Source organism: Podarcis raffonei, chromosome 1 (assembly GCF_027172205.1).
Source record: "Podarcis raffonei isolate rPodRaf1 chromosome 1, rPodRaf1.pri, whole genome shotgun sequence".
Taxonomy (NCBI): Eukaryota; Metazoa; Chordata; class Lepidosauria; order Squamata; family Lacertidae; genus Podarcis; species Podarcis raffonei.
In genome coordinates, this window is record NC_070602.1 from 30,278,530 (window position 1) to 30,299,651 (window position 21,122).

A 21,122-nucleotide genomic window follows, 5' to 3' on the forward strand; every position below is an offset into this window, starting at 1 on the left:
AGGAACTGATTTGTTTACAGGCACAGGAACCTTGAAAAACATTGGTACTGCTTTGTTGGTCCACGTTGAACAGCCTCAATCTCCCATTCTATTTTAATATTTCAAAACAATCACAAATCATGTCTGGAAAAACATGGGAGGGCAGCACAGAAAGCAAGTGATTGGAAAAAAATATATGGATGTTCTATAAAAAGTGGGTGAAGAAAGGAGAGCAATTCCATAGAAAAGGGTTAGTGTGGAAGCATCTGTGGACTAGACAAAGTGAAAATGGAAGGGGAGGCTCCCCACTTCAGAGGATTGCCCCCCAAATTCTAGAGAGTGACAAGGATGGGGGAAGAAAGGTAGTGCACACATTCTTGCTCCCTTTCTGATGTGTTTATTTTAACCCACAATATGAATACAGTGGTACCTCGGGTTAAGAACTTAATTCGTTCTGGAGGTCCGTTCTTAACCTGAAACTGTTCTTAACCTGAGGTACCACTTTAGCTAATGGGGCCTCCCGCTGCTGCTGCGCCGCCACCACGCAATTTCTGTTCTCATCCTGAAGCAAAGTTCCTAACCCAAGGTACTATTTCTGGGTTAGCAGAGTCTGTAACCGGAAGCGTCTGTAACCTGAAGCGTCTGTAACCTGAGGTACCGCTGTGCCTGGATGTACCATAGTGTAAAGCAAATCTCTCAGTGCGATAAGGTGAAGTGATGATTCGGAATACTCAACAAATGCAACCTCAACAGGATTTGTTTGTACATTTGTTTTATTTCTCAGTTTGTTCGAAATGACCTGTACCACAAGAATACGATTTATTTAATTAGTTATTTGACAGTTTTTTCTTTCTTTCAGGAGCAGATAATAGTTGAGTAGTTACTGTTTTATTTCACTCTTGGACTATGACACCCTGCATAGTTTTGCACAGGCTTTCCCATATTTCCCCCTTTGCTTGTTTTTGGCTTCTCTTAACCATCAAGTCACCAGAGCAGGACTGGCTTTGGACCACATGACTGGCCAAAAAACCTCAGCCACATACATTCTTAGGGTTTCTTTCCTTCCTTTTATGACAGCTGCTTTAGCATGGTTTCAAAATACGTGTTTGACGTTTCTGAACACATGAGTCAGTCTGGTTATGAAGAGAGAAGAAAATAACCCCCCTTATTTGGCATGAACAATACTGTTGGGTTGTGGTTTTGCAGTTTCTTCATATTTTCACTTCAAAATAATGCCCGCCTTTTTCTCAGGTGCAAGGGGTGGTGGGTATCGCACCACTGATCTGAAGTGATTCCTGTCAACTTGGGTGGTTGCTTGCTGGTTGCACTAAAGGCCAGAGACCCCAGAAAGGAATGTGAATGCAAGCAGCATTTGTTACTTCCATGGCTCATAGGGAGGGTTGCATTTCAGAGCAGAAGACAGTGACCTATGTAAAGCTTTGGGAAGGAGAGAGTACACTGCAGGTTACAGGTAGGCACAGAAGTAGGGTGACACAGCTTCCTGGAAAGGGAGAGGTTGACAGATGTCATGCTTCATTCTAGTGAAGGCACTTACCTGCATGCCTTGCCCTAAACTAATCCCGGGGTTAGCACTTGGGGACTTCATTACCTACTCCATGGAAGCTACTAATGTCTGAAGGTTTGCAGTTGTCAGAATCATTCTTGTACCAGTAGTTCGTACCTTACAAAATATTTGACTCCTATGTGCAGGACCGGATAATTGCTTAGTGCACACTTGCGCGCGCGCACACACACACACACACACACACACACACACTTTCTGCTAGTTCCAAAGGCATGGAACCAGAGCTGTCCCCATATTGCTAAAATCTGAAGCTGGTCTGTGCTATCCACTCTCCCTATAAGATCTAAAGCATTACCAAGTTGCTGCTCTGGTTGATTGCTACTGTCTTCCTCAGATGTATGTTCTATTAAATTAATTTGGAATATGTGGTCTCAGCATCCTCTATGATTATGGACGGTATCCACATAATGCCTTCCACCTCCACGTGGATTTCCACTTGCACAGTGGGACTTTCCCCCCTCTTCTCCCCTCCTTGCACCCTGCAACCTCCCCAAATATGCTCTTGAGGGTTGGGGGGACCCCTGGAAGAGATTTAGGGGATTGGTGGTCAGAGGAGAGTGGATAAGTCCCATTGTGCAACCAGCAATCCTTGCGCTGGCAGGACCATGACAACCCTATATCTCTAAGATTAAACCATCGTCAAAATTACCGAAGGTTATGTGGTCTGCCACTTAGTTTTTATCAGTCTTCTCCAACCTGGTGCCATTCAGATGTTTTGGATTACAGTTCCCATCCTCCCCATCCTCCCTGAAAACTGGCTGGGGCTGATGGGAGTTGGAAACCCAAAAATCATCTGGACGGCTTCAGATTGGGGAATGTTGGTTGAGAGTGATGCAGTTGTATCTCTGATTGAACCAAAAAGGGCACAGTGAGTCAAGGACAAGCAGGCTCCATATTGCCTCTGACTTCAGAAAAAATCAACACTGGTACAATATATCCTTGATTATGCAGAGGTGTGGGCAATGCCCTACTTGAGAGCTTACCAGAATGGCCACAATTGGAGACAAAAGACTGCACTAAATGGACCCTGGCTGTAACCCAGCAAGGCAGTGATTTTATGCTCCAGCAACATAAGATGACCTTAGGCTATTTGCAAATGAACAAAGTGGTAGTTTTACAAACATGGGAACGAGAAGTATTTGTTCCCGCGTTTATTGCATTTACTGCGTCTTCACTTGTTTACTGCCCCAAAGTGGCAATGAAGGAAGGCTGCTTGAAATGAGCATGAAAATGCTCCTCCCAATAAGGACCCATGATTGAGGCCTGTAGTGCCAGGAACTCTTTCTCTGGCCTTTAGCAGAGAAATCCCGCAACCATGCTTTGCAAAGGAGAGACACAGGAACATAGGAAGTCTTGTGCAAATTCAGGTCTATTTGCTCGTAGCCCAATATTATCTACTTTGATGTGCAGTGGGTCTCTAGGGTCTAAGCTGGGGGCCTTCCCCATCACCTGTGATCTGATCCTTTTCAACAGAGATGCCAATAAAGGAACTCAGGACCTTCTGCATGCCAAGCAGGCGCTCTGCCGGTGAGCTACTGTTGTCCCCTACATGTGATGGCTATTTTGGAGAAGAATGACAATGACTGTTAGTAGGATAAAGAAAGCTGGGGGGAGAGGAAGGCTACTCTGAGAAAAGGAGCATCCATCAAAATACTTTCCCTCATGGATGGAAAAGAAGTAGGGAGCCATTTTGAGCAGAAAACTGGAGCTGTTTGTCATCCAAAAACAAAACTGTCAGGAGATTGTAAGTATGGTCCAGCCCCAAAATCAGTTGCCAACCGCAGGCGTCTGAAGGGAGCTGCATGATTACTGTGTTTATTTCTGTCGCATCCTTCATAGTCATGGAAGACCTGGCTCCCTCCCTAGCCACTTTTTCCCTCTTCAAAAAAGAGGACCTTTGGATTAGCATCTTGATGAAGCAGCAAAGTGAATTAGTACAAAGTAAAGAAGTTGAGGCCTCTGTTCTGATTTACCTCAGGAAGCAGACAGGACACTGCCCAGCCCTCACTTGGCAAATGATATATTTTTTTTTGCCATCCATACCTTTTATTGCTTTGGTTAGACCTGTTTTCACATGTTTTTTTGACCACTCCCTTTGGAAGTAAAATTCACTTGTATGGTCATCTTGGCTTCAATGCTGCTTCTGTAACAGTGGGTTTAACTCTTGAACTCACTGCTGGATCCCAAAATAACCGTGAAAACAGACACACAAACACATCACCCTCCTGAAAAGCCACAAACCAGTCAAAGCCATCTGGGCATGTGGCTCTGTGGGACTGATGAGAAGAAAAGTAATTAAACTCTGAAAAGAGGGTTGGCAGGGGCCAAGCTAACTTGGAAGCCATTATTTTTATGAATATAACCAAGAAACCTTACCTCCCCAATCCCTTGATGGGGAGGGAGAAGCACTTCCAATTCTCAGAGGCACTATCTTACTTATCACTTCAAGCCTGCCATTCCAAACAGGTTTTGGCTCAAATATAAGCCTTGCTACCCTTGCCTTCCTTCAGCTACACTCAAGCTGGATTCAAGCAACTGACCTCAATGAGAGAGTTGCCACAGTGGGAAAGGAATGTGGAGGCAAAAATTAAGTATCTCCCCTGGGTTGTTTTAGTTCTCTTAACATGGCGCAAGCCCAGCAGGTGAGTTCTTCTAATTCTTCTTCTCCCCTACCTCTCAGGGAGTATATCCAATATTTGGATTTGGAGCTTGAAATCTATTGGTGAGGAAAGACTGGGAAATGCCAAATAACTTTTATTTTGGCCCACTCCCTGTGATTCCAGTGACCTCAGGCCATGTGGAGAAAGAAGGAAAGGAGGTAGAGGGTTTTCTTTTTCTTTTGAAATAGCACCATGTCTAGGAGGATGAAGGGATGACTGAGTGACTACAGCCTTGGAACAACAACAAAAAGTATCCAGCTACTTCCCTCGGCATGTTCTCACACAACGAGATCTTCTCTCTCAAGGACATGTCTCCAGCTTCTCTAGTAATCACCACCAGGAATGTTATGACTGCACATGGATAGGGGAAAGCCAGGTGCAAATATGCTGTACAATATCACAGGATATCTTACATGGTCAGGCCTGTCCTTCCCAATAAGGAGGGCCTTTATGTACATGTTTTCCGTGTAGCTTGAGCACAGGAGGCAGCCATTCTCGACTTAAGAGATCCCATGACGCTCCTCCCCAAACAGACCACCATCACATGGACCACAGCATTGGGGAAAGGGGTCAAGCTGCAGACCCACTGACGCCCAGATATATTTTTTAATCTCCTCTCACGCCACCATGCTATGAATGTTACAAACTCTTATTTTTCACCATTTTCTGCTTCAGTCCCCACACCCCTTCTCTTAGGTCAAAGAAGATGGGAATGGGCTGCCCTGGATAGTGCAAACAGCATCACTCTGAGGGGCTCCAGCCTTCCTTTGGCTCCCTCTGCAAGTGCAAGAGCTTGTTCTATAATTTTCCAGAAAGAAAGAAAGGAGGGGAGGGGGAAGAGTGATGTTGATTAAAAGAGTTTCCTTCTCTGTACACAATAATCTTCAGATGGATGTACAGACTGGCGTGGCTGCCAGATGGATGTTAAATAATTCTTCCATAATAAATGATTGGAGATAAAAGCCAGCTGCCACCTCTGTTTGGTTAGCTCCATGGCCGCAACCTTGGCTTCCAGTTTGCTTCCTGGGCCCTGTCAGACCTTGGCTTCCAGCATTTCTAGGAAGAGTTTGTGCATGGGGACCTTGCCCTGCAGTTTGATGCTATAGAAGTGCTGCACGGCCTTGGCAGCTGTTTGCCGCAGGAGGGGAAGGGTGAGCAGCAGCTTCCCCGCACGCCGTGGCTCCTCATGACGCTGGCTCAGCTCGTAATCCTGGAGAGCTTCGTGGAGAAGGTCTTGGAGTTTCTGCACTGCATCCATGTCCTCTATGTGCATTGAATCTGCAAAGAGACAAGGCAAAACAAACAAACCAGCGAAAAAGTGAGAGGGCAAATCTGCCTGTCCTTTAAGAAGAGCTGATGCACCCTTCTTATGCATATCACTGTCTTCTGAGGTGCGGTACGAGAGGCAGCCTTCTCTGTGGCATACACCACCTCCTAGATGGAACTTCCTACCCTAGAGGTTAACACATATTCCACCAGCATTTGAGAACCTTTCTTTGTCTACAAGCCTTTGATTCTATTACTGTTTGTGGCTGCAATCTAACTCCACTTACCTGGGAGTAAGTCCCATTGCATTTTCTAGGACTTCTGAGTAGACATGGTTAGGAATGCACTGTAAGTTATGGGTTCTTGTATTTTTAGTTCGGGATCTTATGGTTCTTTCTAACGCAATTTTCAGTGTTGAGGCATGGGGGGGCTGTTTTTAATGTATCTATTTTTCATGATGGAATGTTTTTAGATAGGCCTCTCTACAATGTGCAGCTGCCCCAAGCCAGGTTCAAGCACTGGCTCTGTATCACAGAGCCTTTTAGTGGCAGTTTTCCAAGATCAAGGTAGCATTGGAGTTAGTAAAAAATGAAGTGAAGCAATCCACAATGCTGGTTAAATATGAAATTGCTACGACCCAGTGATCTGGAAGCTGTTTCGACAACTAGGGGGATATAAAAACTAAAGGAGGTGCTCAGAACATCCTTTCTACCTTGACCACCGTCAGACTGAACCAAAGGAATCATAAAGGAATGTTATCTCACTCTAGTAGTCTAGAAAGTCCCCATTTGGACCTCATGTAAAGCTCATGAACCCAATGTCCAACCCTTTCTTTCAGTGAGCCTTTCAGTTGCATGGGCTCATTTCCATCCCAGATGGTAACCTTACCTGAATTGGCAAGAGCCAAGGCCTTGAGTGTCACAAACTCTTCCTTCTCCACCTTCAGCTTCTTATACCTGCGCACAAGCTGCAGGATGGCCAGGTAGAGCTCCAGCAGGCCCGTCAAGCGAGAATGTTCCTCATCCATGATGTAATCTTCAGCATAGACCAATTTATCCTCATAGGGTAACGAGCGGTAGACGATACCCAGGATGAGTATCTCCATCCATGCGCTCTGCAATAGGCTCATCTGGTCCCCCAGGGAAAGATTAGAAAAGCCTGGCAGGGCAAGAAGAGCAAGTCAACTTACGTACACAAGTAGGAGACGATGTTTTAGCACTGCCTGCTCCAAGCCCTGAAACTCAGAAATCTGGCGGGGACTCTGTTAGGTCACCCAGTGATGGAAACCTCAATATTCCCGTGGGGAGCCCTTGGCCATAAACATTTAACCACAGTTCAAGGTAAAAAAAATGCACCTTTGACCAAGTGCTAAAAAAAGAAGAAATGAAACTTTCAATCATTTCACTCACAGGTGTGCCACATTTTAAGAGCCAGTTGCATTTGCAGTTCCAGTGTGGTGTAGTGGTTAAGAGCGGTAGACTCGTAATCTGGGGAACCGGGTTCGCGTCCCCGCTCGTCCACATGCAGCTGCTGGGTGGGCTAGTCACACTTCTCTGAAGTCTCTCAGCCCCACTCCCCTCACAGAGTGTTTGTTGTGGGGGAGGAAGGGAAAGGAGAATGTTAGCCGCTTTGAGACTCCTTCGGGTAGTGATAAAGCGGGATATCAAATCCAAGCTCTTCTTCTTCTTCTTCACATGGTAAGCTACTTCCTATGTCAGGCATGGCCAAACTTGGCCCTCCAGATGTTTTGGGACTACAATTCCCATCATCCCTGACCACGGGTCCTGTTAGCTAAGGATGATAGGAGTTGTAGTCCCAAAACATCTGGAGGGCCAAGTTTGGCTAAGCCTGTCCTATGTAGTTTGGGTGATTTTAACCATTCCATGACACACATGGATTTTGTAATGGAATACTTTTATTCACACAATCCCATTTGGAATCACCTTTGCCATATACCAAAGCTTCCCATTTGCTTTGGAAGCTGCACACATGATTGAAAGAAAGAGTAAAGACTCAGGTGTTTTATTTAAAAGGACTGATCTATGTAATTTAGGTGGAACAGCTGCCTAATAAACCATGTATACTATAAACAAATAAATGTAGAGCTGTGGATGTGTTTTCACACTTGCTGCCATAGAATAGCATTAAATACTGCCATGTGCCTGGCTATTAATGTTAGGCTTGCTTATACATCACACCAACAAGCTTTGTAGCATTTAATCACAAAAGTCCATTCACAATCCGTTAAGTCCATTCAGGCTGCAAACAGAAGGACCCCCTCCATGAGTGCAACTCCCTTCCAAAAACAGAAGTTCATTCCCTTTACAGGAAAAAAAAAATGAGGATCCAAGTCAATTTTTCTTAACAATGGAACTCAATCCAGTTTTATAACATTGCCTCCACCAACCAGAGGATCATTAATGTTACCTTAGGACCCACAGGAACAAACAGCACCTATTCTGACATGAACACGAATTTGGGTGCCAGGCAGACCAGACAATGAAAAGCCATGAATGAGAACTGAACAAATTAGAATTAGTAGTATTTATTGAGATCCCCACAACAGAGGAATGCTGTGCTTGAAAACTACATAGTAAGATCATGTGTGTTGGCAGGAATTTTTCTAGGTGGTGGTGGGAATGCAAAGTACATACTAAATGGGGGCCTGGCTAGTTTCTCACAAAAAAATAAAAAGAATAGTTCCTGTATGTTTTGCCTTATAACTCAGATTCCGCAAGTACTAGAAATATACTCTCTCAATTCCTTTTTTTTTTTTTTTACGTGAAAACTGGGGATCTGGAGATTATGGTTCATCCGGAGGCAGTACCACCTAGCCTGCCCACCTGCTCTCAAAACTGGAAAAGTCAGAAGGAATCTGGGAGATGAATAATATACAGTCCACACTGGAAAAATGAAATCAGGCATCACAGCTAGTGTGGGAAAGGAGGCAAGGAGATGGGCTTTGTTTCTGTGTGAAACACAAGTGTAAGAAAAGGCCACTTCCTATATCACAAATTTCTTAATGTGCCAAGGACAAATGTCTGTCTACAAGTGATTCAGACATGAGTAAGACACTGGGAGTAGTTTGGCATATGACTATCTGACTCACAAACAGACACAGGTATAAATTTCCCTCTGTTGCAACTTTACTCACAAGAATGTCATGGACATCTCACTTTTGCATGATGAAATTTTCCATTTTCACTCTTGAGATGCTCTTTCAAAATTAGCAGACTCACACAAGAGTCCTGAAGAAATGGGGGAAACTGTTCTTGCTGAGGGAGGGAGAGGATGAGAGTAGAAACACTACTGACAACTGAGCTTCTTCTCGGTATTTCCTGACTCTTCCTAGTCTGTCACAACACATACAAATCCTACATATAAAGAAAGCATGGAGACTCAACCTAGCCCAAAGTCTGCCTGCTCCTTCCACAAAGAGTGGTTTATTTTCACACCTTGGTTACAACCAGGAATGGGGGAGAAATTCATTTTGTTTTATTTGCTTAATGTGAACCTAGATAACACCATACTTTCCAAACCAATATGCATATCGAAATGCAGTTATCCTTATAACTCACTCTTCAACAAATTTTGTGATGCGGTTCTCACCAAACGTATATTAGGGAAAACTAAGCACAAAACTGTGCATGTGACCAAAAATAACACACAACGATGCCTTATATTAGGCTCTTGCAAAAATGCATATACTGTTTGCAAAAACTGATATATTAGGATAAGTGTACCCCAAAATGTGTTTGAGTTTTTAAGGGTTTGCAAACTGATACAAACCGAATTTGAGATTGGAAAATTTAGAACATGACATTGACAGATTCATCTGTTCCTAGTAACAAACAGGGAGTTACCTAACATTTCTTGCCAAGTGTTGTAAGAGATCATTCTGGTTCCTTTTTCTTCTTTTTGTGCAACTGCTTCACTGCTGCCCCACAGTTCCTCCTAAGCTCATTAACCTTTGACTCAGAGACACTCCAGTCCCTCTAGCTGTGATTTACGCTCAGCAGGATGCCTTTATTCCCAGAGTCCTTTGCTCTGGTACTCGTGCGCCTGCATCTGGGCCAAGGGAGCCAGTCACTGCAAGGATCATTTGATTTCTCTTGTTATCAACTTGGCAATTAACAAAAGAGCTGGTGATTGCTGTATTGACTGGTTGGGAGTTCCATTTTTCTGTCTCAGCTATCTCAGCCCAAGGAAGTGAGGGCAGAGGGATGGGTTAGTGGTATTTATTTATCACTACACCATGTTTTGTGTTTGTGTTGCCAGAGGAGGTAAGGGGTGATAATGGCACGGCAGTCCTTGGACATCCAATTTCCCTTATCAGGCCACTGAATAGAAAAGAGGCCGCAGGCCACATTAATTAACAGATACCAATCAGCTGTCACGTGTTGTGTGTGCGTGTGTGAGGCCTGATGGGTAGGAGGGAGAGATCGATAAAGCACTGGGGAGGAGTACCAGAAGAAATAAGAGGACAGCTGAAGAGGAGGCTGGGACATCAGGGACACGAGCTGCAAAACCAACCCTTCTTGGCGAGTCTGAAGATGGAAAGGAGCTAGGCTAGACAACTAGGTTGCAGTGCATTGCTAACTACAACCCAGTGCTTTGCCCTGTATATGCCTGAATAACAACAAGCTGCCCTTTTAGCAAGGGAGCTGTGCTCTTCTGTTGCTAATCCACGTTTATGTAGCAAGAAAACTATGCTCACATGTTCTTCTGGAGACCTGTAAACTATTCATCGCACTGACTTATTACGGTCAGTTCATTTATGCTTGACGATGTCCTAATGGAGGAAGGCGCTTCCATTCCATAACCAAGAACCATCAAAACCAAACAATAATCCAGCCAATTTAGCAGTTACAGAAAAAGTTCAATCTTTTCTGAGCCAGACAAGCACACATCATTTGAAACAGTGTGAGAGATTAAACATCCCAACCACACAGAACAAGCAGTGCATGAGGTATTTGATCTCGTATCTCAGGGCCTCTTCACTCATTACACTAGGGATTTTAAGTGTATGCCTGAAGTGTGCAGCGTGAATGTGATAAACACACACTTGAAAATGTGTTGCACACAGGTACGTGAAACAGAGAACTGTTGATAGTAGATCCCTGCCAAGTGTACACACAGTTATATGATGGACAAAGAACACCCTGCCACTCCAAGTTCACATCCTGAGCATTGTACTCCACACTGTAGCTGCGACTCCGGGACAAAGCAAGAGCACTTTCTCACCACCTCTGTCCAGAGAGAATGGTGAAATCCTCTTTGTCCGATTCAGACCTGATAGCTGTCATTCATGCCACATCTCCTTGATATCCAACTGGCTAATGCAAGGTGTTCTATAGGGGGCTGGCATCAAAATCTTCTCTTTTACAAGAGAGGGAATTAAACAGTGGGATTCCTAACGCATCTGAGCAGAGAGCAGATCACATGCTGTGCAAGAAAATGCCATGCCCGCTGCAGATACCAGACTGTGAGCAAACAATGAAAGAAGCGCAGTGCTGAGATCAACGTCCCCCAATCTGGTGTCCTGAAAGTGTTTTGGACCACAATGTCCATCAGACCCACGTGTTGGCTGAGGCTCGCTGATAGGTTCACAGCTCTTTCCCTCATAATCACCAACAGGGTGGGTTCTTTCATAGACCACAAAGAGGGCTATGAATTCATGGGGTTTCAATTCTGGCTCAGCACTGTTTGAGACCAGTGCTTTTAAGTTAGTAATAGATTATCTGAGATCAAGATAAACCTAAGTCTGTGGTTGACACCAGTTATTCAAGAAGGTTTAAACCACAACAAACTATAAGAATGCCAACAGAATAACTACTTGTGAAGGAGCTGTACCACTCAGGGAAAAGATCTTGGATAGCAGTGGAAAGCTCACTGAAAAAAACAGTCAAATCAGTGTACTGTGGGAGTGAAAAAGGCAAATCCTGTGTTAGGAAGAATGAGTAGATGAGAATTAAAGGAGCTGAAAATAAAATGATTGCTACCATAATGCTATTATATAAATCTGTGGTGTAAATGGGCTTACAATACTGCATGCAGATTGCTTGCCCTTTTTTAAAAAGACACCATAGAATTGGAAGAGGGATAGAATAAGGCAGCTAAAATGGCCAGAGGGTTAGAGCATTCTCCCTATAAGAAAGGAATATTTGGATGATCTGTTGTGTTTAGAAAAAGATGTCAAAGGGGACATATCTCAGGTCACCCAGCGAAAATGATTAGCTCTAGGCTCGGGTCATTTTTTAAAAAATGCACGCATAACCATTTTATGGTGATGGCCACCAGCTTATGCATCTTTCTTAAAAATAATAAATAAATAAACACACCAGAATATATAGACCTATAAATCTATGGCTCTAAACTAAAATGGAGATGGCTAGTATCTCTATCATGCCCTGTTTGGAGGCATCTGAGGACTGATCCAAATGATGGCTGGAGTGGCTAACTTTCCAGCTCCATCAGGCACACATTCCAGAAACATGGAATCTGTCCTGTGAGAACAAGGGGGGGGGGAATCTGAAGTTCTCCAGATGTTGCTGGACTACAACCCCCATCATTCAGTCTTCACCACTGGCCATCTTGGCTGGAGGCCACAGGTTCCTCCTCATCCATGTATTAGAAAATTGTTGCATGCCTCACATTGCTACAAATAAAGCACATTGCCTCATCCTTTCTTACAGAGAAGCATGCATAAGCTCCTCTTGGCAGTATCCCAACTGAACTTCACAGATTCCCTCTGAAACCTGTAGTATTTGTAACCATGGGTGTAGAAGCCTATTATTTTTTAGACATTTGGCAGCAGGAGCTACCAGAATCTTTAGAGAGAGGGGGAGAGAGAGAAGAGAGAGAAAAAACACATAATTTGTGGCAAGTGGAGTTCATAATCTGTTAATTTATTATCATCTCTGTCATCCTGGAGGGCCATTAGCAGCTGTAATAAAGAGAGATGTAATTATAGGATCTGAGGCCACTCTAGACACAGCTGCTGTCACTCCACTAGCCATATTTCATCCTGTGCGAAGCTCTCGTCTTCCCAGCAAGAGCAGCAGCAAAACAGTCACCCAAAGAGCCCCTGTCATCACCCCTCCACAGAAGTCTCCTCTTCCTGCAGGGAGACACAGTGATGGGGAACCAAGGTACAGGTGATTAATGCAGGGGCTGGGTGTGAAGCATGAAGAAAGGGGAGTCCTGTCCAGAGGGGAAGACAGCCTTGGTAGGGAAGTAATAATATTTGCTGAACACTATTAAAATGTATCCCCCCCCCCCAATTGCTGAAGAGTGGCTTCAAGCTTAATTGGACCCATGTGCTGACACCACTGAGAGGGTCCTTGCACAGTTGTTTGTCTGAGGCAAGTTTAGGAATTAATGCAAACCTGAAAGTTGTGCACATGTACACACATACTCACAGCTTTCAGAGATTTCATTGGACGAAATCAACATATTGCCTTATTATTCAGAAACTTAGGACCTAACTATATTGTTACCCTTAGATCATTCTTCCTTTTCTATCATGCTGTCAACTCACTCTGGGCCTGTCCACACTGAGTATTATTTAGCTATTAATTCACACACCCCATTTGAATTAGCTTTGGGTTTGTCTGTGAGGAGCAACTTTGTGGACTTTTCCATTGCAAAATTTCAAAACAATGGGAAAGGATTCCACAAAATGGTACATCGGCACACTTTGCTTTGAGAATTAATGGGACAGGATGTGATCAAGTGCTCTCCAGTGAAATGCAACCACAATTTGCACTGTAATCAGGAAAGTAACAAATGTACTACTGGGGGGGGGGGAGAGGCAATGCTCCACATCTTTCTAGACAAACAGACAGAAACGAAAGTGTGATTATATCTAACCTGCTTGGAAAATGTGGTATCTCCACAACAGCAGCTCTACCTAGTGAACAACTGTTTGGATTGTGCACTAAAAATGGGAAAGTACACTGACCTCACAAATGTTCTTGCAGGAAGGGGCTTCATCAATATGGAGATGGTGGCCTGAGTATTAACAAGTTGTCGTCTGGTGTAGTTTGTTATTATCCTTCCTGCTAATTCTTCCCAGCTGCTGGGTTAGTGGAGCAATCCAGACAGAGTTTCCTTAATCAGCAGCATTACACCGTTTGTGCTGAATCAGGCCCTGGCAGATTGTGCAGCCAGTGAGTGGGGTAATCCCTGTTATGACAGGCCTCCTTCAAGAAGGGCACCACTGGGATTAAGATTTGCTGAGAAGCAGTATCCAAAGACTGAGCTCCTTTCCCAAGTACCCATCAGCTGGAGTTTTCTCAGTTCAAAGCTAAAGCTATAAGATAATCGCAAGCATCTAAAGATACATTAATTTACACCAATAAATCAATAACTGCATTGGAATTCTGATTGAAAGCGAGGAGTCTGTTGTAAACTAGGAGTCCTCTCATAACCTCTATTTTCTATTGAACTCGGGTTCTCCTTGAGGCTGCTTCGCATGGTTAAAAGGGCAGCAAAAAACAGGTGTGTGTGTGTGTGTGTGTGTGTGTGTGTGTGTGTGTGTGTACTATTCCCACTTCAATTTGTTGTTTCTCGTAATGTGCAACAAGAGAGGTACATCCCTCCAAGGCTGCTCACAGGTTAAAGATTCCCATTGCATTTTTATTCCAATTGCAAAATGTGGGGACTGAAGCTGCAAAATCTTGGGGGTTTTTTTACACACAAAATTTCAGAGTTCCTCATCAGACAATGGCAGCTTCTCTGTTGAAAAGGATAAACTAGTGCCCATGACGGTAAGTTGCTACAACCGTTTTTTGCCCCCCAACCTTAGCTTCTTACCTGGGATGTGCTTTGCCCAGCCAATGATCACCACCAGCTCTCTGTCTGCCAAATCACAGAGCGTGGTCAGAGCTTTTATGTCGCTCTCCGGCATGGTAGGGTCAGGCATAGCATAAATCTTTTCCGGCTCTGCCACCAACAAGTGGGAGACGATCTTGGTCACTGCAAATTCCAAAGCAGAAATCAGTATGTGCATCTGACGAACCTACGCAAGTAGCTTAAAACTCCACTGTCTGAAATAAAGGTGAGATTATTTTTGCTTGGGAATGCCAGGTATGTAGGAAACTGGCTCCTGCCTGATCATACTGTTTGTTTCTCTAGCACAGGATTGCCTTCTCGGGGTTGTGAACAGCTCTCCAGAGACCATGGTGGAGGTCTTTCTCATCACATGCTACCTGCTCCTTTTTAAACTGGAGGCCCCAGGGATTGAATCTGCGACCTTTTGCATGCAAGGCATGTGCCATACCACTGAGCTACGATCGGTCCCTGATCCTATCATAGATATTTACATGTGTTAATTACTGATATACCTAAACATCCTTTGCCAAGATATAAGTTTTCATTCTGAACACTCTGCATATTTCAGCTGATAATTGTTTTACCGTGTATTCTGGCTAATTAATACTGATAGGAAGCTCACATATGGACATTCCAGCTGGAATAAATGGGGAATCTTCTGACATGGGGGGAAATGCAGGGGAAATGGCTTAAGGAAACACCCCTATGGAAATTAAAATAAACTATGGTCTATTTCTCATGTCTGCTGCAAATATTTTCCCAACTTTCTATTGTAAAATACTGATTTTTGGAAAGTGAAGTGGCTCTTAGGGTGTTTGAGTCCACTGGTACATTAATGGAGGGGACCTCATCCTGTTCTGACCACTCTCTAGAACAGGGGTCAGCAACCTTTTGCAGCTGTGGGCCGGTCCACCGTCCCTCAGACCATGTGGTGGGCCGGACTATATTTTGGGGGAAAAATATGAACGAATTCCTATGCCCCACAAATAACCCAGAGACAAATGTTTTGCGTCACTGGGAAGGCGGGAATTCTGTATTGATTTGCTGTGGATGTTTGTATGTGATGCCAATAAAAGGTTTGATGATGATGAAATAACCCAGAGATGCATTTTAAATAAAAGCAAACATTCTACTCATGTAAAAACACCAGGCAGGCCCCACAAATAACCCAGAGATGCATTTTAAATAAAAGGACACATTCTACTCATGTAAAAACACGCTGATTCCCAGACCATCTGTGGGCCAGATTTAGAAGGTGATTGGGCCGCCTACCCCTGCTCTAGAACATGCAGCTGATCACTGGTGCTGCAGGACCAGCACAGAGGGTGCAGTCTGTGTGGCTTGGCTGAACTCTGACAGAAGGTACTCTTGGTGGAAAGGGTGATATATCTTTTCCACGGATAGTTTCTCCACCTCAAACCAAAGTGCTAGTAGCTGGGCACACATTAGAATAAGATCTATGAGCAACAAGACCCTCCAGAGAACGAAGAACCTTTACCATTTTTGCTTAGGTGTGCACCAAAGATGTCTTAAGTGTAAGGTATCAAAGCAAAAAGCACAGGTATCATACAGGTATAGGCACCAGGGAATCTGATAGGCTAAATCTCCCTCACTGAGTTCAGACTCAGTGGCAAGCTCAGGATTTCCTCTGAATAATAATAATAATAATAATAATAATAATAATAATAATAATAATAATAATAAAATTATTTATACCCCACCCATCTGGCTGGGCTTCCCGAGCCACTCTGGGCGGTTTCCAACAAAATATTATAATACTGTAATGCATCAAACATTAAAAGCTTCCCTAAACAGGGCTGCCTTCAGATGTCTTCTAAAAGTCTGGTAGTTGTTGTTCTCTTTGACATCTGGTGGGAGGGAGTTCCACAGGGCGGGCACCACTACCAAGAAGGCCCTCTGCCTGGTTCCCTGTAACTTGGCTTCTCGCAGTGAGGGAACCGCCAGAAGGCCCTCTGCGCTGGACCATGTGTGAAATGCCCCAGTAATAGATTCTACAATGCATGGAGCATAGAGATCTATGATGAATAGGTTGCCAGGCAGCTAGCAGGATCCTGCAAAGCTGGAGAATCATCATGGTGAGATGGGTAGGCCACCATCTTCACCTGCAAGCTGATCTCCTGCAGATTTAGGGAAAGGCCAGGTGCTCCCTTAAACCATGTATCTGAACAATTGCCCTCGGTTTCAGTTTCAGAAAAGTCTCAGAGGACACTAACTCATGCGGCTCCCTAATTAAGACAGCTGAGAACTGGTTTCCTATGAGGAACACTCAGGGAGAGGAGCACAATCCCACAGCGCTATGTTAGGGAAAGGAAATAGAGGGCTTGCCCCAGGCAACAGTGTCTGATACCGGCACTTACATGGCTTTTTGGCTGGAGGAGGAATCTGTAAGCTCAAATAAGTGCTGCTCTCGGAATCCAATCTCCTTTTGTACTTTTGACGGCCTCCACGAACTCGATCCAGGCGGACCCCTGTAGGCAAAAGAGGAAGGAAATCTTAAGGTCTTTTTTTTTTTTAGTGAATTAAGATATGTTTCCTTATTCTTAACAGGTATATTTGTATGCACATGCACTCCTATTGATTCCTATGCATGTGGGCTGCAGTTCTAACTACGCATCCTAGGGAGTAAGCCTCACCAAGCCCAATGGGATTTACTTCTGAGTAGGCGTGTTTAGGATTGCACTGCCAATGAAGAGAAAAACTGATAAGAGAAATTGACTGATGGAACAATCCCTCCTGGAAGTGGTGCAGATAGGATAGAACTTGAGATGTCCGTTCACCCAATTCTGTCTAGCTGTGCCAGTGGTGGGGGGGGGGGATAACCATCCAATAACATCACGTATGCAAATCATGATGGATGCTTAATAAATAGGATGTCTGCAGGGGCCCTTAGAATGAAACTTTTCATTTACTCAGTTTCTGCATTCACACCAGGAATGGGTGGATTTGTCAATTTTGGTTTGTCTCAGTTTTTAAGTTTCCCATTCTTAAGTTCAGTTTTCCACATTTCCACAGGGATTTTTTTTTTTTAAAATCCTCATGAAAATTCATCAACATTCTAACACAAGTTTCTCCCAATTCACACCTTTCTGTATGCAATTTTACCTAATATACACATTCCTGCAAATCACTTTCCCCCTAATATAATGCATTTTTGTATGCTATCTTCACTAAACAGGTGCATTTATAGACACCCTTTATTCTGCTATGTGCATTTTTATACAATTACTTGGCTGGGGAACGGTGTTGAAAATTCAGAGAAGTATGGATTTTGAAGGATGGCTGTGTTTCGGTTTGCGTATTGTTTCGGTAAGTACAAATTAGGTGGGTTTGCTTTAACAAAATCTAATTTCTCCCTCATCTGTAGCCACCAGCAATTGGCCTGATGTGAGTCTGTCGGCTGCGCCAACCTGGAAATGGCATGTGGGGGCAGGAGGAGACGTTATTTTCCAGTGCAACCGGTGGGACTCCAGACGTAGCAGTTGCTCCACTACTCTGTTAAATCCTGCTGCCACCCACCAGGAATTTGGATTGCTCTGTGAAATATCTTTCTTAAAATATACACAGATATCCCTTCTCCCCCACGCAATTGATGAAAAAAGGGACAAAAACAAACAATGCACTTTTAAACATCAGAGCTTCTTCCCTTTTCACCCTCCTATTAGCATCTCAACCCAGTGAGGTAGAAATGTTTCTATAGTGTTTGTTAAATAATATCCAAGCAAATAGAATGACAGGCAAGACCCAGTTCTCAGGAAACCAACCTGACTAGCATTGAATAGCCCAACACTATACAGGCAGCCTGTCCTCATTAGTACAGTGGTACCTCGGGTTAAGTACTTAATTCGTTTTGGAGGTCCGTACTTAACCTGAAACTGTTCTTAACCTGAAGCACCACTTTAGCTAATGGGGCGTCCTGCTGCTGCCGCGCCACTGGAGCACGATTTCTGTTCTCATCCTGAAGCAAAGTTCTTAACCAGAGGTACTATTTCTGGGTTAGTGGAGTTTGTAACCTGAAGCGTATGTAACCTGAAGCGTATGTAACCTGAGGTACCACTGTACCTTTGGAATAATTGCAAGAATATTCTCCCAAATCATGCGCTTAAGATCTCGGCCATGATCAAATAAGCTAATGGGTTACAGCAAAGTGTTGTTGTTTTTGTTATGCATATGAACACCACTTATCTGCAACTTTACCAGCACAATGAATTGGATGCTCATTTGCACACTCTAAACTGTTTTGAGGTCTGTGTGTGTTTGTGTTTACACTCTAGTGGTATATAGAATTTGGGAAATAAATGAATAAATTCATTGTAAAAACCTGTAGGGCTCTCACACCTTGGTCAGGGTCAAAGAAGTGTGCATACATTCACTCTCCCTTTGCACCCACTGAATCTATGTTATTTATTCCCTAACATTTATATACCATTCGATTATAAAAGAAAACAACCTCACAGTGGTTTACAAATATGTGGGAAGGGGTTAAAGTGGGACTGAGTCCAGTGGCCATGCCCACCACTGCCACGTCTTTGGCATTGGTGTGAAAGGGGTCTTATGCACTTTGCACCCCTTTGCACTAATATTGAGCCTTCAGTGCTAGGGGCATGGCCAGCTGATGCTCTGGCATTGGGGGGCATGGCCTATATGCGTGGCCCTGCTTCTCCCCATATCTTCACTGGACGAGTGAGGTGGGAATGCCTGTAGGGCAAGATGTACACTGGCGTACACTGGAACGCCAGTGAAACTAATTTCCACTGCAAGTCCCAAGTGTGTAGTAACAGGGCATTTAGATATAGCAAAAGGGAAAAGGTGAGGAACCAGTGGAGGGAGTTATGCTATTTTTACCAAGCAGAATCATGCACATATAAGCGTGTTGTCCTCGGTGCTTGGCTGCACAGGTTGCAAAGGTATTAGGCACCCTCAATCAGATTAGAGAAACACAAAAGGACTTAAGTGCATTAAAAGAGATAAGCAAGAGAGAGGGAGAGAGAGAGGGAGATGCAAGGAGATTTACCCTCCATCCCTCTTTTCCTTGCTGAGTAGATATGTCTATTCATCCAAGGACATTAGCTCGTTAATTTCAAAGGAGAGACTCTGTTCTCCTCCTGTCCCTCCATCCTGTTTGACACTCCTTCAGGCAAGCACTTTAAATAAGGTCACAGTTGTTGTTTCATCCAAACAGTCATCATCATGGCCAGCGTTAAAGAGACAGTGTGTGCAGACTAAACCCTCGCGCTCAGCTGTCGCTGTCGCTATGCAGAGGAATCACTAGGTGCTCGAGCAGCAAACCCCACCATTATTATTATTATTATTATTATTATTATTATTATTATTATTATTATTGAATTAAAACCCCACCCATCTGGCTGGGTTTCCCCAGCCACTCTGGGTGGCTTATGGCACATAAAACTGTAAAATATTTATATGCTGAACCTACAGTGTAAAAGACACTGACGTGAGATCCCTGCTCCAAAGAGCTTACAATCTCTGCAGAAATGAAAGGCAATGCGATCCAGCAGCTAGGAGGTACTATTTGGCAGGGCCCTGAGCTGTTTCATAAACATATCAGAATAGTGAAAAGAAGAAACTTCTTTTGCTAATGCATCTGAGAAAGGAACGAGAGAGAAACATGGGCCGTACTAATTTTCCAGAAATGATGCAACCACATTGATTTGGGGCTTGGTGGCTTGTGGAGGTGGAATAAGCTTCACTGGCTGGCGACTGGGGCCAAAGCTCTGTGGCCTGCCCTCGCCACTCAATGCAGGGCAGCTGCTCCTCTCCCCCCTGCTGTGTCCAGTGTGGCAACTTCTGAGGAGAAATGCCCCACTGAAAGGCAGGGAAAGGGTCAGCCAAGGCCATAAGCCTCCAAAGGTGGCATGAAGCAGCTTGTTTTCCTTCGCTACCGGCCATTGGAGTGGTGCCACTGAACTCCTCTCTCTAGGCTCCTCTGCCCTAGGCTTTTTGGCGGGAACCAGGCTGCGGTGTCATCCTCACCCCCAGCTAAAGGAACCCAAAAGAAGGAGGAGGAGGAGGAGGAGGAGGAGGAGGAGGAGGAGGAGGAGGAGGAGGAGTTTGGACTTGATATCCTGCTTTATCACTACCCTAAGGAGTCTCAAAGCGGCTAACAATCTCCTTTCCCTTCCTCCCCCACAACAAACACTCTGTGAGGTGAATGGTGCTGAGAGACTTCAGAGAAGTGTGACTGGCCCAAGGTCAACCAGCAGCTGCATGTGGAGGAGCGGGGACGCGAACCTGGTTCACCAGATTACGAGTCCACCGCTCTTAACCACTACACCACACTGGTTTCCCCACACACAATTTTTAAAAATAAATAAATGTGGTGATTATGGAGGAGAGGAGAAAGGAACTGAAAGTGGGGGGAACTAAAGGTGAAAAAATATGTTTTAAAAAGTTCTAACTTGGTCAGACTGCAGGAGCCTGGCCTATCGACTCACAAGCAGAGAAAGAGGTTCTATGCTTTGCCTGTTTAGTCCTGTAGGAGGCGCCATTCCAATGGGGGGCAATACCACCTAACCTCATGTAAACAGGATGATCAATAGGATGCACCATGCTATCCTGTATACCTTGAGGGACTGGGAAACACTGCATGAGGACACCTGCAACCTGCAAAAATGAGTGGGTGCAAATGGCTTAATTTTTCCAAGCCTCAGAGCCCTATCTGCCCTTCAGAACCCCTTTGCCCCAGGAAAAATGCATTCAATGCATTTGCAAGAAAAAATGCATTTGCAAGAAAAATTCATTCAATGCTTCTATGAAAA

General features: G+C 44.2%; 1 protein-coding gene across 5 annotated transcripts in view; it reads right to left on the reverse strand.

Annotated features, from left to right (window-relative positions):
• Positions 1-734: 734 nt before the first annotated feature.
• The window catches only part of ESRRB (estrogen related receptor beta), a 153,493-nt gene continuing 133,105 nt past the window's right edge, over positions 735-21,122 (reverse strand). For 4 of the 5 annotated variants that reach the window (XM_053378797.1, XM_053378802.1, XM_053378788.1 and 1 more), the window contains 4 exons: positions 16,704-16,814; positions 14,308-14,469; positions 6,379-6,648; positions 3,421-5,502 (listed from right to left, as the gene is read on the reverse strand). In XM_053378797.1, coding sequence (XP_053234772.1) covers positions 5,258-5,502; positions 6,379-6,648; positions 14,308-14,469; positions 16,704-16,814 — 788 coding nt within the window. In that variant the 3' untranslated portion in view covers positions 3,421-5,257. Of the gene's footprint in view, positions 1,407-3,420; positions 5,503-6,378; positions 6,649-14,307; positions 14,470-16,703; positions 16,815-21,122 lie in introns of those variants that run through there. The other variant, XR_008329158.1, reaches the window with a different exon arrangement.